Consider the following 19,194-nt stretch of genomic DNA (forward strand, 5'->3'; position numbering starts at 1 on the left):
AGAATAATGGAAATAAGTACACAGAATGGATCTTTCAGTTTAGAAACTCATAGAAGGTGAACAGTTTTCATGTCTTCTTAAAGCATATGTTTGAGGTGGTAGGAGAATAATTGTAAAAAGAAAAAGAAAATAAAGAATTCCCAAACAATGGCTTAGCTGTAAAATGGCAACAGCTAAAATATCATTGAAAATTTAAGCTCCCGCTAAGGAAGTCAAGCAGATGCCAATTGCTCTCTAACCTGGAGGGGTGCAGGCATCAGCTGGAGACTGTACAAATGTGGATCGTCTTTTCGTTGGCATGGGCAAGGCCATCTTCTGCTCCTTGTGTTTCGCCAATGCTGCTTGCACTGCCTCCGTGTGGATGTCTGAGAAAGTGAGAGAGAAAGTCAATTAAGCTCATCAGAATTCTGTAATAAAGGACATGAAGCCACAATCACTTGCATTGGACCGAGTTATCCTTCTGTAGCTATGCAACAAATGCTGGGCACTGAGCCATTTGGCAAAGTTCAGAAGTAAGTTATTGGGCAGTTGCAAATATGTCAAAATTGACTGAAGCTGTACTGCCCCAAAGCTCTCAACTTGCTCTGATCTTCTGGAGATTTAGGTCTTTCATAAATGTAGATTGTCAGCATTCTTAACCCTTCAGCAGTGACTCTGACATAGTTGATCACATATGATCTGAAAGTAACTTCAACTAGTTGGATATAGTACAACAGTTTTTAGACAGAACTTTTCTTTTCTGCTATTTTTTCACAGAAAGATTTCCATTTCTCTAAAAGTGTACTGTTTCACATAATTATTGAACATCATCCAAAGTTTCTGATTTAGGAGGGGAAAGGAGAAGGGGGTGGACGGAGAAAGAGAGATTCCATTCTTGGATGTCCTAGTCATCTGCAAACCTAACCAACGTTTGAGTCACACAGTATACAGAAAACCTACACATACAGACAGATATCTGCACAAGAACTCCAATCATCACCCAGGACAAAAAAGAAGCATAATAAAAACATTGGTAGACCGGGCAAAACACATCTGTGAACCCCACTTTTTGGAAGATGAATTGAAGCACCTAGACCAGGCTCTACAGGCGAAGGGCTGCCAGACCCAGAAAAACCCAGAGGAGTGAAGACAAGTAACCACCCAAAGGGAAGGTATTTTTACCATAAATCAAAGGAGTCACAGACAGAATAGGGAAAATGGTAAGGAAACACCACCTTCAAATGGTTTACAAACCGACGAAGAAAATCCAGCAAATGCTTCGCTCAGCCAAAGACAAGAGAGACCCTCTCACAGCCGCAGTAGTTTATCACATACCATGCAGTTGAGGACAAGTCTACATAGGAACCACCAAAAGCAGTGTCCAAACATGAATCAAGGAACATGAGAGACACTGCAGACTGGGTCAGCCAGAAAAATCAGCAGTAGCAGAACACATTACAAACCATTCTGGGCACAAAATGCTGTTTGAAAACACTGAAATTCTGGACCATGCCAGCAACTATCAGATCAGAATGCACAGGGAAGCTAGTGAAATCCACAAACACTTGGACAACTTCAACAGGAAAGAAGAAACCCTTAAAGTAAACAAAGTTTGACTACCAGTACTGCAAAACAGCAAAAATAGGACTCAACAGATGCAAATGAGAAATCACTCAGAATCAGAGGCTTTCTCAGAAGACAATGGTCACCAATTAAGCAGATGCTAATCCCTCTTTGCATATCCTCCCACCATGAGGCCCTGCCAGCAACAACAGAACAATACACAGATTAACATGGGAATCACTCCTCCTTACACAGGGCCACACAGTATATATACAGCCACTCTTTTCCAAGTCAACATTCTCTGAAGATGCCAGCCACAGATGCTGGCGAAATGTCAGGAATAAACTCTTCTAGAACATGGCCACATAGCCTGAAAAACCCACAAAAAACTAAGAAAGAGAGATTCTTCCTTCACTCTACAGGCCCTTCTCTGCCCTTCAAAGCTGCTCTGGAGTATTGGGGGACCCTCCAGAATCACATGGGCATTGGCATGGCCAGGTGCTCAAGGTGAAATTTCAAAAAGTACCTCTCCTCTTCATTTCCTGGACTTCAGTCCCCGACTGAAGTGACATACTAGATCTAACCTGTTAATATTATAATGAAAAGATAGAAAACCAATCAAATAAGGTATGTTAAAGCTGTAATTAACTGGTAAAAATCCCCAGGATATCTGTCTGTCATTCTCAACCTCTCATATTTATTTCTAAACCACAGGTATAATAAACAAGGGGCAAATTAAAGCCAAAGGTACACAAACAAAAATTGGCTTCAAAATTATTTTCAATATAAAATTTCTCACAAAACTGATGTCACCAATCCTCTCCCAAGAAACCTCCATTTTATAAAATGAGCCATCACCAGACATTTTAACAGAGAGAGCAGATATTCAGATGTATAGTTCTGTAGGCATTCAATGGGATCAGATTAACCTTTAATTGATATCCCACTCATACTGGGGTACCTGGTGTGGCACAATTAACTGGAACTGCCTGTAGAGCAGTGGTTCCCAACCTTCCTAATGCCGCTACCCTTTAATACAGTTTCTCATGTTGTGGTGACCCCCAACCATAACATTATTTTCATTGCTACATGCAAATATGTGTTTTACAATGGTCTTAAGTGACCCCTGTGAAAGGGTTATTGGACCCCCAAAGGGGTCCCGACCCACAGGTTGGGAACCACTGCTGTAGAGGGAAAGTGCACTTAAAATATTACAAGGACAAGGCTCCTTTATAGTTCCAAATTCAGAACATTTTGACTGTTAAGCCAAATAGGTGCAGCACTCATACTGTTCTTGTAGAGAAATTTTAACCACAAAAAAACCCCCAAGATGAACTATTAATAACTGTGTGCCTTAAAAATCAATTAACCAATGCTACATGACTTAACATATCTGTATTCAGAGATGTAAAAGTCCCCAGAAGATTAGTCAAAATCACATCTAGAATTATATCCCAATTTAAGATAAATACCGATCAAGAAGTATGCTAGTATGGATGTAACCTTGCCTTTTTTTACTAGTCTCAAAGTAGCAAATAAACAATAATTTAGAGTAGACTTGGGCAACTGTGGCAGTCAAGATACTATTCCCATCAGCCCTAGGACAGTAATTTACAATAGTGAGGAACAACTTGAGATGCAGTGCAACAATGTCTAGAACAGGGGTAGGCAACCTTTTTGAGCCGGGGGCCGGGTTGCTGTCCCTCAGACAACTGGGGGGCCGAAGCCAAAAAATAAATAATTAAATATTTTTTTAAAAAAATAAATATATAAATAAACCAGGACAAATGTAGGACAAAATTTTCAAATGGAAGACACTTTTTTTTAAAAAAATGGAGGACACGTGAAAAAAATTGCTGATTTTTTTTAAAATGTTAATATAAATGCATGTTTCTGAGGCTTCTATAGACAATTGCCCTCCAAAGGCCCCGGTGGCAATCGGCGGCAGGACCAGGCTGGGGCCGGTCCCAAGGCCTTGCCGGGCCGCATCCGGCCCGCGGGCCGCAGGTTGCCTACCCCTGGTCTAGAAGACCACTCATCTCTCACTGCAGATTAAGATCCTAGGAAATTCACCCCAAAGTATGGTGTTTTCATTTCCAGAAAGAGCAAGAGAAACTAATTTAAAAGAGCAAGCACAAGCTGATGAATCATGTAATCCATAAACCTTGTGTTGTGTGCTATACACCAGGTTGTACCATCTTTTATTTTTTACAAAACAACCCTGTATTATCAGATGGCTGATTTCTTCTCAAAGTCTGTTAGAAAAATCTGCTACTGGAGGCTAAAACTGTTTGAATGCTTCCTTTGGTCTCAAAGGTTTGGAACAGCTCTGTGAGTTCAAGAAGAACAGCCTGGCCAAGTCTGAGCAATGTTCTTCAGAAGGACCATTTCAAGAAGCTGACAGGGACCAGGGAAATTAGGTCTGGCAAAAATAACACAGTTCATGCCGCAAGTGCCACCTACTGAACATGACTCATCTGGACAAGTACAATAGTTCAGTGCTACTAAGTAAATCAACTCAACATGATCCACACATTTCAGGACTTTTTAAAAATATTTTTCCTAAACCCTAGAACAGAGAGCATACTCTGGCAGAAGATTATCATCTCCAGTAGGATGAGAAAGCTCTTGTGTGTATTTTTGGGGCCAGAATACATTTTGGCTGAGAGGGATTTTTTTCTGCAGCCAAACTGGCTATGATTATGTATCCCCCGTTATGAATTGAATAAAGGGAAAAGAATGAATTAACATTCATAACTACAATTTTAAAGAACATTGATTGATTTGGTTTCTCTGGATCACAGCACACCAAAACAAAGCAACAACATCACTAAAAGTTCTGTTACTATTGTGTGCCTTCAAGTCTGCTCTCACTTACGGCAAATTTCTAAGGAGAGCCCATCACGAGGCTTTCTTAGCAAGATTTGTTCAGTTTGCTTGACTCTGAGGTTGAGAATGCAACCTGCCCAAGGTCACCCAGTGGGTTTTCATGTGCCAGGATTCAAATCCTGGGCTCCAAATCACAGTCCCACATTCCAACCACTACACCATGCTGGCTCTCATTCATTGAAAAGTTACATGTGAGAAAAGAATGGTTGATAACTTCAGGAAATAAACAGCCATGCAATACCCAAGCAATTTCTCTAACATTTCATCAGTCAAATCATGAGTCAGAACAAAATCTGTTCAAGCAAAATCTGAACACTTATTCATAACATCTTGTTCTTTGTTGAAGTAGATGCACAAGTTCACTTGAATCTAAATTTTGAATTTTGCTTGTGTTTTTCTTGTCCTTGCTGGTGTTGTTAAAAGCACTACCATGCTGTACACACTGCATTGTAACTCATTCATGTACAGAAGAATGAAGCTGCTATAGAACATGTTCAAACTCCAAGATCCTAAATGCCACAATCTATAGTGGCCACATGGTTAAAACACAAGCAGAAGAAATGAGTGGTTTCTGAGCAACAAATGAGCAGGATATTGAGGAAGGTACTGTGACCTCATCTTCTGAGCTTCATTCTGTCTTAGCTTCTACTAAGGATGAAGATTTTGTACATGGATAGGTCTCTACTGGAAGATTAATATAAAGCTGCTATGCAAGAACAAATGCCTCCAGATACTGTTCTGTGCTAGTCTATGACCAAAATGAAGATTCTATTCTGTTCTCCAAATACTTGGAAACTTAAGCCATAGATGATCACCTGAAGCAAAGACAGTAAGTGTAAGGACAGGTTGCATACCTGTAACTGTAGTTTTTTGAGTGGTCATCTGAACTCACACAAATGGGTCATTCTGCTCCTGCGCAATGCCTCTTTCAAAGCATTTTGAAGAGTTTTGACAGTAGCCCTGCTCACCTCTATCAGCTCTATATAAGTGGCTCCGGCCAAAACCCACTAGTTCCATAGAAAGCTGATGCAGTCATCCATGTGAACTAACATGACATGATGAAGGGAGGATAGGAGTTCACAGATAACTACTTGAAGAACTACAGTTACAGGTATGCAACCTGTCCTTCTTCTTCATGGTCTCTATGACTCACACAAACGGAAGACTAGCAAGCTACAAGTAGTAGGAGGTGGGAGTGTCACTGCCAACAATCAAACTTTACTGAAAACATGTATATAGTCAACAAGCATAAGCACAACAACCCTCTATTCCAATATGTCATACAACAAGAATGACAGAATCAATATGGTTTCAAAGGAGGGCAGAATCTCTGGAACAGTAAAATACAGTACCAAAATAAGACTGGAATAGAAGGCATTCAGCAAAACAGTACAGAGGTAGCATTCAACACTCAGGAAATAAAGCTGGATTCAAAGGCATTCAGCAATAACATATAGGGAAAGCATCCAACCAGTATAATCAGATAAAAAATGAATGAAGTACAGCTTTGCCAAACACAGTATCGGCTTGAGACGTCACGTCCACTCTCTAATGTGAAATGAAAGTCATAGGCTGGGACCAGGTAGCCTCGTGGCAAATGTGCAGTCAAGGCTTTTGCAGCTGGCATCCATAGTTTTTTGTGGGTTTTTCAGGGTATGTGGCCGTGTTCTGGAAGAGGTTATTCCTGATGTTTCGGCAGCATCTGTGGCTGGCATCTATACACACACACACACACACACACACGGAGCCCTGGTGGCGCAGTGGTTAAATGCCTGTACTGCAGCCACTCACTCAAAACCATAAGGTTGCGAGTTCAAGATCAGCAAAAAGGGCTCAAGCTTGACTCAGGCGTGCATCCTTCTGAGGTCGCTAAAATGAGTACCCAGTTTGTTGGGGACAAATTAGCTTACAGTTGTAAACCGCTTAGACACTGCTTAGGCGGTATGAAGCGGTATATAAATGAAGCTTGTTTGTTTGTTTTGTATACTGTGTGACTCTTGGTTGAGAGGAAGTGATTTACATGTTAATCTGTGTGTTGGTCTGTTGGTGAATGGCAAGGCTTCAGGTTGCCTATTTAATTAGTGATCCACTGTCTGCTGGGAAATTCCCCTTACCCTAGGTGGTTTTCATTTGCACTTGCTGGGTCTTGATTTTGGTGTTTTTTCAGGACTGATAGCCAAACTTTATTTACTTTTTCAACACGGAGAAATGTAAGGTACTGCACGTAGGGCAAAAAAATGAAATGCATAGATATAGGATGGGAGACACCTGGCTTAATGAGATTACATGTGAAAGGGATCTAGGAGTCCTAGTAGACAACGTTGAACATAAGTCAACAGTGTGATGTGGCAGCTAAAAAGGCCAATATGATTCTAGGCTGCATCAACAGAAGAGTACTGTGTAGATCAAGGGAAGTAACAGTGCCACTGTATTCTGCTTTGGTTGGGCCTCACCTGGAATACTGTGTCCACTTCTGGGCACCACAATTCAAACAGCATGTTGAGAAGCTGGAGCATGTCCAAAGGAGGGCAACAAAAATGGTGAAGGGCTGGAAACCATGCCCGATGAGGAAAGACTTAGGTAGCTGAGTATGGTTAGCCTTGAGAAGAGATGGTTAAGATGTGATATGATAGCCCTGTTTAAGTATTTGAAGAGGTGTCATATTGAGAATGGAAAAAGCTTGTTTTCTGCTGTTGCAGAGAAGAGGCCCCAGAACAATGGATGCAAGCTACAGGCAATGGCGTCCCTGCAACAGGTGACACCCTGTGTGGGGGGCAGGACTTCTGGCACCAGACTTTCGGTGGAGTTTCTGGAAGTCTGGGGCTGGAGGGATGTCTGTGAGGGTTGCAGCTGTGCCCCTGCAGATCCAAAGAGAGCCACCGTGGGCCCAGGGGAGAACCCACCCAGCCTGAGGATTGCCATCGTGGGCCCGGGTAGAGCCAGCACAGGCCTGGTGGAGAGCCAGCATGGCCTCGGGAGTGCCCGCACAGGCCTGAGCAGCTCACGTGGGGAGGGGGGGGGAGGGCAGATATTTCCAGGACTCTGCTATTTTCTGTCAATAGTATGGTGTCATCTGCATATCTTAAAACTGTTGATGTTCCTTCCTCAGATTTTCACACCTCCTTCCTCCAACTCTAATAATGTTTTATATACAATATTCTCAGCATACAAATTAAAGAGTAAGGGCCCTTTCCCAAATCCAAAAGGGGAAAAAAGTTGTTTCTCATATGACTTTATGGTATCCTTACCAGACCGATAGCGTTCATCTCTGGCTCCCCCAGAACGTGCCCGATGGTACTTAGATGAAGATGGAGCTGGAGCTGCAGAGGGAGCCGATGTCTGATTTCGGGATTCCTTTTGCACACCTGGTTCAACCCCTGTGGGAACATTTTAAAAGAGATGGCATTTTGAAAACCTAGGAACACAAAAGGACATACCTTAGCCTGTGTTAACAACAGCTGCATCCACACTGCAGAAATAATCTAGGTTGACGCCACTTTAACTACCATGGCTCAATGCTATGCAATTCTGGGAAATATACAGTCGTCCCTTCATATCCACGGACTTGCCATTCCCGGTTTCAATTATTCATGAATGGCAAGCCCGCGGCTCCCTGCCTCCCTCCCTCCCTTACCTTAAAGCCGGTGCAGCCTTCCTCCAGCTGATGTGGCCATTTTCCTGGCTGGCACAGCCTTGCTCCAGCTGAGACAAGCCTGCGCCGGCCGAGACAAGGGCTTCTTCCAGCTGGCATGGCCTTGCCCCAGCCGACATGGCCATTTCCCCTGCCGGCACAGCCTTGCTCCAGCTAAGGCAAGGCCGCGCTGGCTGGAAGAAGGCCTTGCCTTGGCCAGTGCAGCCTTCTTCTAGCCGTCACAGCCTTGCCTTGGCCGAAGCAAGGCCACGCCGTCCGGGAAAATGGCCATGCAAGAAGAAGCCTTTGGCCTGTTACAGACATCCAAAATAAAGCTGCTTCGAGTCACAGTGGAGGTATGGTGTTTCAATGATGCATGCGTCCTAAGAGTCCAGAAGTCGCACCAAAGCCACGCTCCAGCTGGAGCGTGGCTTTGGTGCGGCTTCTGGACTCTTAGGACGCATGCATCATTGAAACACCATACCTCCACTGTGACTCGAAGCAGCTTTATTTTGGATGTCTGTAACAGGCCTTTGTCTCAGCTGGTGCTGCTTTGCTTCAGCCGGCTGGATGAAGGCCACCCGAACAAAGGCAAGGGCTTTTAAGAAAGCTATTAAAATGGATCTCTTCCAGGGGGCCTTCCCATCTGACTCCATATAAGCACTCTACCCACCTCTCTACCCAATCTCTGTTTATGTATGATAAGAATATTTAATTTTTAACTTTGTAATTTGCACTATGTATTTAATATTGTATTATGAGGTTAATTTTGGGGGAAGTTTAGCGTTGGTAAGATTTTTTATTATGGTCTGTATGTATTTTATTTGGTTGTAATCCCGCCTCGATCCACAGGAAGAAATGTGCAACTTTGCGGCTGGGGGAGAAAAAAGGAGGCAAGGGGGGAAGTTGCAGAAAAACAATATCCAGTACACATCAGCTGAAATAACAGTGAACTTTTCATTTGTGCAGCTTTGGGCCAAGAAGGAAAAAAAAAAGTTCCAGCAAAGCTGCAGGAACTTCATTGTTTGTTTTCTTTATGCACCAATTCCTGCTAGATGATATAAAAAAATCCAAGTCAGAAAAGTTAGTATCCAAACGGTCAACCACCAAAGCAAAAGCGATGAATGGTTCCTCTCGGATCTGCTGCAGACATGGATAAAAAGGAACTACAGGTTTTAGCGGGAAGCCCCTTATTTCAGGTTGCTGCAGGTGGGTGAGCTTACCGCCAAAATGCTTACATAACATTCTGGAAGGTTCCAAATGGTGCTCTGCAAAGGCGCAGAATAACCCATTGGTGTGAGAAAAAATTAAGACATTTCCTACTTCTAACACTCCTACATTTAGATATCTACCTGCAACGTTTTCAGCAAATGTGTGCATGTTTAAGTCATATATAGAGATGCCCAAACCCCACCACTAACATGTGATACATTAATCTTCTGTTCATTAAGCCTTTATGCTTGTAACAACATCTTTATTTTAAAGCAACGGTCAGACTTTTACTTTTCTAACAACTGAGGTGTACAGAAGGTTCATTCTGCCACTAGGGGAAAATAACCCTATTCCTCAACAAGCAGACAACTGACAGTTTATCTTCTCACTACAACAGCACAGCTATCTCCAGCTACATTTCCAGGGCCTAAGTGTACTGTTTTGCCCAGCACAGCAGTGTTTACAGTCACGGATCTGCCTCCTTCCTTCCTTTGTCTTCAGAGGAAAACGAGTGCCATTGTCAAAAAAATAAGCATGCAGAGGAAGAAAGTGGTGGACAGAAGAGCAAGAAAATACAAATAGTTGGGGGCAGCAGGGAATCAACAGTGTTAGTGTGCATGTGTGTGTATGCGTCAAGGTTCAGTTTATTCTGTCACAGTTTTTCATATCATATGTTTAACAGCCTATCCTTTAGGTTGCCTACTCTGACATTATGGCTTACAACAGTGGTGGGAATTGTGCAACTCATTTTCAGCCCTTGGAGGAGGTCCTGGGAGTTTTAAAGGTTCTTCCCCAAAAATCAGTATACCAAGAGATCATATGTATCCCTTTCGCATAAAGAATTCCAAAGTGTCAGGGCCACTGGAGGAAAGGGCTGCTCCAATAATTCTTTACCAATACTTATCAGTATTGGTAAAGAATTAAGAGACCAGGGTCTCCAAACCAAAGCTTAAGCAGACTATATGAATGCTGGTGGTTCTTCAGATAAATTACTCTCAAATCCTTTAGGAAATTAAAATCCAAAGCCAGCATCTTAAAATGGACCAGTAAGGACTATACAGTACATGTAGATGCATGTTCCCAAAAGCATAGGTGTTATAATAAAGTGGTTTTCAGAAGATGAATACACCCAAAGAACATCTTCCATTCTCCCAGCGGTTTATAGTTGCTGCTGCTTTCTTTGACCTAAGCTCTTATTTACAAGTCTTACATGGATAATAAAGCATTCAAGCACAAGAGAGCAAATTACAAGTTTTTAAAAGTTTGTTGTAAAGGTCTTGTTTAAATGTGGGAAGGGAATGAGCTCTTTTCAAAATTGCTGACCTTTCTGAGTGAACAACTGGAACTGGTTATTTTTTATAAAGCAGGACGTATGTTGTAGTAATAATAATAATAATAATAATAATAATAATAATAATAATGGAATTGGTTATTTCACAGAAGGCTGCCTGACTTGTGAAATCTGATATGGTCATATCAAAATCCATAATTTTGGCCCCCAAACCTGGCATTGACTTATACGTGTGGTTGACCTATAGTTGAGTATAGATGGCATTTTCTTTCTGGCTTTGGGACAGAGAGGGAAAACACAAGTATTTAACAGGCAAATACTAGAAATTCAATGTACTGAAATTCCTAACTTGAATAACTGATACATAAATAATCAAAGAAATAACAAACAATTTCACAGCTTCATATGACTGCAAATCCTGTGATCCTCCCTTCACTGAGCCAAGCCTGAATCACAACCCTGCTGAAATTATTATGCAAACTTCCCTCAAAGGGCAATAACTCACTTCCTATTTTAAGTCCCCTTCCTCCTCCCCATCCAAACACAGACAAATGTCAACTAGGTAGCTATCCAAGAGGAAATTCATGAGGTTCAGTGGTGATAATGATCACTTTTAACATTCTTGAACATGTTTTTGTACTGCAGAATAAACTATCTCCAGGAAGAAAAGAAGTTTCTACCACTACTAATACATGGAATCAATCTTTAGTAATGGCGCATATCATTCTAAGGAGGAAAGAAGTAGCAAAATTAATATAGGAGTGATTTAAGCTTCTCCACTTCATATGTTTATTTACATGATTGTGGGTCCTCTACCATAACAAATCAGTGCCACAATAATCCAATTTCTGCAAACAAGCAATTCAAGATCCTGTAATGTTTATGGTTTATGCAAATTTGCATAATCTATCTTATTACTTCATCCTTTATCATGTTAAATAATAATAATAATAATAATAATAATAATAATAATAATAATAATTTATTTGTAGCCCGCCTTTCCAGTGATCAAGGCGGGTAACAACATGTTAAAATACATCACAACATTATACACAGTAAAACCTCAAAATAAAATCACAAATACACAATACAATACAAATAACACCAGCTAGCATTACAGTGCTGCTGGGAGGAGAGAGGGGAGTACTTCGGGGGCATTAGGGGTATGCCTGCTGGAACAGGTGTGTTTTTAACCCTTTTTTAAATTGGTCCAGTGAGGTGGGCGAATGAAGCTCGCCGGGAAGCGAGTTCCAGAGCCTAGGGGCCGAGATGGAGAAGGCCCTCTGATTAGTGCTGGAATATCTCGCTTCTGGGACTCTTAATAATAATAATAATAATAATATTTTTATTTTTATACCGCCCTTCCATAGATCAGGGCGGTTCACAGCAAATATCAATAAAACAATTAAGAATACATAAAAACACCCCTCTCTCACTGACCCCTCGCCCCTGGTAAAAAGCCACCACAGCGGCAAGATAGTCCTCCGCAGTTCTGGGGAGCTTCTTCCCAGGTGACATGGGGGGGGGGGCAGCGGCAGAAGTAGTCCTCCACCAGCTCTCAGGCAGTCCCCGATGTTGCTGGGTCTGCCTGATGGCTCCCTCTGAGGCCGAGATGACAGTTGAGGAGGGAGAGGCCTCTTCCTTCAGTCAGTCCCTGATGTTGCTGGGTCTGCCTGATGGCTCCCTCTGAGGCCGAGATGACAGTTGAGGAGGGAGGGGCCTCTTCCTTCAGGCAGTCCCCGATGTTGCTGGGTCTGCCTGATGGCTCCCTCTGAGGCCGAGATGACAGTTGAAGAGGGAGGGGCCTCTTCCTTCAGGCAGACCTTGATGTTGCTGGGTCTGCCTGATGGCTCCCTCTGAGGCCGAGATGACAGTTGAAGAGGGAGGGGCCTCTTCCTTCAGGCAGTCCCCGATGTTGCTGGGTCTGCCTGATGGCTCCCTCTGAGGCCGAGATGACAGTTGAGGAGGGAGGGGCCTCTTCCTTCAGGCAGTCCCCGATGTTGCTGGTCTGCCTGATGGCTCCCTCTGAGGCCGAGATGACAGTTGAGGAGGGAGGGGCCTCTTCCTTCAGGCAGTCCTCGATGTTGCTGGGTCTGCCTGATGGCTCCCTCTGAGGCCGAGATGACAGTTGAGGAGGGAGGGGCCTCTTCCTTCAGGCAGTCCTCGATGTTGCTGGGTCTGCCTGATGGCTCCCTCTGAGGCCGAGATGACAGTTGAAGAGGGAGGGGCCTCTTCCTTCAGGCAGTCCCCGATGTTGCTGGGTCTGCCTGATGGCTCCCTCTGAGGCCGAGATGACAGTTGAAGAGGGAGGGGCCTCTTCCTTCAGGCAGACCTTGATGTTGCTGGGTCTGCCTGATGGCTCCCTCTGAGGCCGAGATGACAGTTGAAGAGGGAGGGGCCTCTTCCTTCAGGCAGTCCTCGATGTTGCTGGGTCTGCCTGATGGCTCCCTCTGAGGCCGAGATGACAGTTGAAGAGGGAGGGGCCTCTTCCTTCAGGCAGTCCCCGATGTTGCTGGGTCTGCCTGATGGCTCCCTCTGAGGCCGAGATGACAGTTGAGGAGGGAGGGGCCTCTTCCTTCAGGCAGTCCCCGATGTTGCTGGGTCTGCCTGATGGCTCCCTCTGAGGCCGAGATGACAGTTGAAGAGGGAGGGGCCTCTTCCTTCAGGCAGACCTTGATGTTGCTGGGTCTGCCTGATGGCTCCCTCTGAGGCCGAGATGACAGTTGAAGAGGGAGGGGCCTCTTCCTTCAGGCAGTCCCCGATGTTGCTGGGTCTGCCTGATGGCTCCCTCTTAGCAATTGCTTCCCGGCAGACCTAAGTGTGCAGGGCGGATTGTATAGAGAGAGGCGGTCCTCCAAATACCCTGGGCCCAAGCCATTTAGGGCTTTATAGGTAATAACCAACACCTTGTATTGCGCCTGGAAGTGAATAGGCAGCCAATGAAGGTCTTTGAGGACCGGTGTTATATGACTGGTCCTGGAAGTATCAGTGACCAATCTTGCTGCCATATTCTGCACCAATTGCAGCTTCCGACTATGGTACAAGGGTTGCCCCATGTAGAGTGCATTGCAGAAATCCAATCGAGAGGTTACCAGAGCATGTACTACTGTTTCAAGGTCCCCCCGGCCCAGGTAGGGACGCAGCTGGCGTATCAACCGAAGTTGATAACAGGTGCTCCTGACCGTCGCATCCACCTGAGATGTAAGGTGGAGCGACGAATCAAGGAGCACCCCCAGACTGCGGACAGAGTCCTTCACGGGAAGCATGATCCCGTTCAGGACAGGTGGAGAAATAACCATCCCTGGGCCTGGAGAACCTATCACGAGCACTTCCGTTTTCTCTGGATTCAAACTGAGTCTGTTTTCCCTCATCCAGCCCATTACCGACTCCAGACAGGTATCGAGAGGAGATGCCATCCTTGGTCACTGCACCAGTCGGAGACACAGAGAAGACTATCTGGGTATCATCAGCATACTGATAACCCCGCGCCCCATGCCTCCGGATGATCTCTCCCAGCGGTTTCATGTAAATGTTGAAAAGCATGGGGGACAGAACGGCTCCTTGAGGGACACCAGATGTAAGGGCCCTCTTGTCGGAGCACACGTCCCCCAGCTGCACCATCTGGAACCTGCCCAAGAGGTAGGAACGGAACCACTGGAGCGCAGTGCCCCCGATTCCCAACTCCCCCAGGCGCTCCAGAAGGATACCATGGTCAATGGTATCGAAAGCCACTGAGATGTCCAAGAGCACTAACAGGGACACGCTACCCCTGTCCATGCCCAGACGGAGATCATCGATCAAGGAGACCATGGCAGTCTCAACCCCGTAGCCTGCCCGAAAGCCGGTTTGAAATGGGTCTAGATAATCCGTCTTATCCAAGATCGATTGAAGTTGGATGTTATCATTACCTGCTATAGTTACTTGTTTTATTCACATCAAAACTCTTTTACAGTCAACACAGACTAGCAGGCAGTCTCTCAGGCTACTTTTGCACTGCAGAAATAATGTAGTTTGACACCTCTTTAACCGACATGACTCCATCCTTTGGAATCCTGGGATTTGTAGTTTGTTGTGGCATAACAGAGAAGGCTAAATATTGAACAAAATTACAAATCCCAGAATTCCATAGTATTGAGTCATGGCAGTTAAAGCAGTGTCAAACTGCATCATTTCTGCAGTGCTGATACAGTCTCATACAGGTGCTCACCAACTCCAGATTTGCTTAGCTTGGCTTAAGACAATAATATTGCTATTTCATTAGCCTTAAGCCAATAGGTGTATTTGTACTGGTTGCATAATTAATTGTACAGTTTTTCCTATTTAGAATAAATCATTGTGTTTCTGCTAATGACTAGAAAGAACATGAGACTACATGAAGCCTTTAAGTCTCAACTTCAAACCCTTGGAAAGCACTGTCATTTCGACAAACACTGAAAACCTAGTTTGCATTTTAAACAAAAGCTTAAATTTTTCAGAAAACTAATTCTTATTTATTTTATTATTAAATCTCAATACCCCATTATGTGTCTTGCCTGTTGTTGCATACAACTGAGATATCCATACAGCCCTACCCATATATCCATTCTTCACTTCAATTATGATCTTAGATATGCGATTTGCACATTAAACATATGCTGCTTTAACAAACCCATATAATTACTTAAGGCTTATTGGTCCATGAACCCAGTGCTGTTAATTACAGTTTTCCCCCCCACTTTTGCTTCAGCTGCTAATTAGTAGTCACAGTGGGCTTCAGCTCAGAACAGCAAAAAAGAAGAGGAATTACAAGGAGAGCTCAAATGGCTTTTTTTCCTCCTACCTAAATAATATAGTTCTAAATCTTAACAGGAAATCCCCAAAGAAGAAAATAAATTTATTTGTTGCACAGCCATGAAATTTCTAGGGGTGAAGAGAGTTCACTACTGAGCAAGAATGGGAAAATTATATGAAATATCAAGCCTCGCATAGCAGATATTTTCACTGAAGTATGAGATTTTCCTACTGCTATTAAAAGTTTCTGTTCCTCCTAACTGGAGAAATGTAACATGATTGAGGGATAGGGTGTGTGTGCAATTTATTTAAAATGATAGTAGCAGATGGATGGTCATGGGGGTCAACCCAAGGCTGGGGAAACTGTGGCCATACAGATGCTGTTGGACTACAGTTCACAACCATCTCAAGCAGTCTGGCCAATATCTGAAGGGCCACAGGTTCCCCAATCCCTTCCAAAAATCTCAAATTTGCCAGGAAAACAAGCTAGGGATAGAAAACAAGCTATGGATAGGACCACTTAATAATTTAGCTTCTGGAAAGTAACCTGCACTCCAAGACTCTTCATACTCTAGGCACCTACAGTGACTCTGTTTTGAAAAACTCCGACTGCTGTTTCCTGACCATTCTCTCTTAGTTCATAAATGTGCAAACACAAACAATGTCCCTCGCTGCCCAAAGGAAAACTGTCATGGGGGGGATGTCTTTATCTTCCTATCAAATGGGACAAAATTAATACAGATAAGTACAGACCACAACTTTTATAGTTCTCTGTGTGTGCTGCATTTTCTAATGCCCAGTGTTTCACAGTTCAAAACTTTTGGTTCCCAACATGATTAGGAACAGGAAATTACAGTGTTCTTTTGGCAACGTTCTACACAAAGATGACATTTTATTTTGAAGGAGCCACCAAAATAATGGAAAGTTGTAAGAAACAAATGTTAATACAAAGCAACACTTGTATGCATGACTTGATGTTCAATGACAGATAGCTTGCTGGATGGCCTATAGCAGGAGAATGGCTTCCACTTACGGTAATCAAATGAAATAATGAAGGACAGGGGCATATCTGAAACAATAAACTACTACCTTTCTTAGAGCAGGCACTTGCATCTTGGATACACAGGCTATTGTGACTATTAACACGTACACTCAAAGGCTTTAACAATAACTACTTCTTCCACTCCAGCACTTATCTCTGAAGAAATGCCATTCAACAATTCTTTCAGTGTATTACAGAGAAAATGTAAGCAATGAATTTCTACTGGCGGCAATAAAGAGAAGAAATACAAACTATCTTATCTGCTTTCACAAAAAGCCATATACCTACCTTAAATAACAATATGGGAATAGGTGTGTGTATCTATCTGTACAACAGGTACTCTGGAACTTTGCAATCAAAAAACTAAAATAAATGCTTGACCTGCTTCAATTGCAAAGTAGGCGAAGCTATGCTGAGGAAAGGCATTTTGTTCTAGCCCAAACTTAAAATTGTTAAAGGGCTTAACTTCAACAAGAACAGAAGATTTGCAGAGAAATGGTTTAGGACCTGTTTTGCTAACCAATAGAACCTCACCTCAGATCCCCAGATAACCTTCTCCAGTAGCTTCTGGTAGATGTTAAAAAGTATGTTAGACACAACCTGGTGGGACTACATAATACCAGGCACTGAGTAGCAGCCGCTCAACATCACCACTGAGTATTCCTTTGGCAAAAATGAACTCACTGGTGTGTGTGTGTAGTTCAGAAGGCTACCATAGTTGACTGAGAGGTTCAGATGAAGGGAAAGAGCAATTAAGCTCCTTCTGGTTCACACACACACGCACACCCTCTTCTCCCAACACAGAGAACCAAATTAGTAGAAATTGCTTCACATTTTCATTTTCAAGACTTTATAGCTAGTTATCCCTAGAAATCTTATCAAAGCTAGATAATGCTAGGGACTATTGATGTATTATTTTGTACAAGCTATTTTTGAAATGAAAAGGAAATTGATTAGCCAGCTCAAAATATTTTTGTTTTTCTTGGCAGAAATGTCTTTAACTTTTCTGACCCATTCTCTTTAAATAAGACTTCCAAGTGTGCTGTCTTTTCAGTATTCTGCTAAGCAGAACTGATAAACCAATTCATGCCAGTAAGTAATCATCTACTATACTTTTTGAACAGTAGGGTCAACAGTGTCATGGCAGAAATACAATACTGAAAGGTTCTGGAAATTAACTATGGTCAGTTCAAGGGCACCTTGTACACATTTTTGCCCACAAAACCACAGGGATGACTTGATCGCTGTTGGAAACGTCAAACTAAATCAGCATTAGCAATTTCTCCAACCCATACAGTAATAACTTCTTTCCAAAGAAGTCTGGACACTATTGTTAAGGCCAAACAACATAGGTATTGACTAAAGAAACAATAAGGAACCTTTACTGATCTTAGCCAAGCAAAGAAAAAGGTCATTGAGTCTTACTTTATTCTAAGGATAGAGTCTAAGTCAGAGTAAGACATTTTGGTATTGCAAGATGAACCAATTCAAATGGTTTCCACAGTAAAACACTGTGATAAAAGTAATAATTGGAAGTCTGCTGCTTTTAAAACAGAATCCAGAAACAGTTGCCTTACTCTGCCCTAATGGTAGGAGCTATGCAATTAAAGTGTACTGAATATACTGTGTAATACACACACACACACACACAGAGTCGGCCCTTGGTATACGCGGGGGATCTGTTCCAGACCCCCCCGCGTAAATCCAAAATCCGCGTATGCTCAAGTCCCGTTGTTCCCAATGGCGGCGCACGTGCGCCGCCATTGAGAACAACTTCCCTCCCCTCCCCTCTCCTCCCCCCAACTCTTTCCTTCCCTCCCTCCCTCCCCACTTACCTTTTCTTCGCCAGTGCCGCGTTGCTGCTGCCGCCGCCGCCACCGCCACCTCGGACGTAGCCGGGGGGAAGGCCGGGTGGGGGGTTTGGAGGCCAAGAAGCCTCCAGCCTGCTACCCGGCCCTTCTGCGGCGGCGGCAGCGGAGGACCAGCGCCAGAGGCCTCTTCGGCCTCCTCTCTGCCGCCGCCGCCAGCACCTCTGTGCAAGGGCCGGGTGGCGGGCTGGAGGCCTCTTGGCCTCCAGTCCGCCACTCGGCCCCTGCATCGAGGTGCTGGTGGCGGCGGCGGAGAGGAGGCCAAAGAGGCCCCAGGTGCTCGTCCTCCTCCTCCTCCTCTCCACTGCCATTGCTGGGGGAAAGGCCGGGTGCTGCTCCTGGAGGCCTCCAGGAGCAGCACCCCGGCCTTTCCCCTGGCTGTAGCGGCGGAGAGAAGGAGGAGGACCAGTGCCAGAGGCTTCCTCGCCGCCGCTGACACCGCGAAAGAGCCGACACCGGCGAAGAAAAGGTAAGTGAAGAGGGAGGGAGGAAGGGAGGGAAGGAAGGAGTTGGGGGGAGGAGAGGGAAGTTGTCCCCATTGGGGACAACTTCCAGATTTGCCATGCGTGTATGCTCAAATCCGCACATGGCAAATCCGCGTATAAGAAGGGCCGACTCTGTGTGTGTGTGTGTGTGTGTGTGTCTAAAATTTTTAGTCAAAAAATTGACTCCCAAAAACCTGGGTCGACTTATCCATGGGTCAATGTAAATGCTGTACTTTTGTATCTTATATAAAAAAGGGAACCATCCCCTGGTGTCCTGGAAGTACTGACCCCTCCCCCTCTACTCTCTCAACCATCCAGCCTTTAGGGTAAGCCCAAACAGTTATGCCTGCCAGAATTTTGTGAGGTGTTTGGCCTCATTTTCTTTTGCTTCATCATTTAGATCCTTTGTTGCATTCTCCTAAGTTTTACCCATGACTTATCCATGGGTCATATCAAAATACATA

General features: G+C 44.0%; 1 protein-coding gene across 4 annotated transcripts in view; it reads right to left on the minus strand.

The window, feature by feature from the left end:
* The window catches only part of LOC149322499 (disco-interacting protein 2 homolog B), a 214,186-nt gene that overhangs the window by 62,472 nt on the left and 132,520 nt on the right, over positions 1 to 19,194 (minus strand). For all 4 annotated transcript variants that reach the window (XM_089478776.1, XM_089478767.1, XM_089478758.1 and 1 more), the window contains exons 3-4: positions 7,680 to 7,808; positions 240 to 365 (exon numbers count right to left, since the gene is read on the minus strand). In XM_089478776.1, coding sequence (XP_089334902.1) covers positions 240 to 365; positions 7,680 to 7,808 — 255 coding nt within the window. The remainder of the gene's footprint in view (positions 1 to 239; positions 366 to 7,679; positions 7,809 to 19,194) is intronic.

Source organism: Sceloporus occidentalis, unplaced genomic scaffold, assembly GCF_023333645.1.
Source record: "Sceloporus occidentalis isolate IW3139 unplaced genomic scaffold, rSceOcc1.0.p SCAF_1, whole genome shotgun sequence".
Taxonomy (NCBI): Eukaryota; Metazoa; Chordata; class Lepidosauria; order Squamata; family Phrynosomatidae; genus Sceloporus; species Sceloporus occidentalis.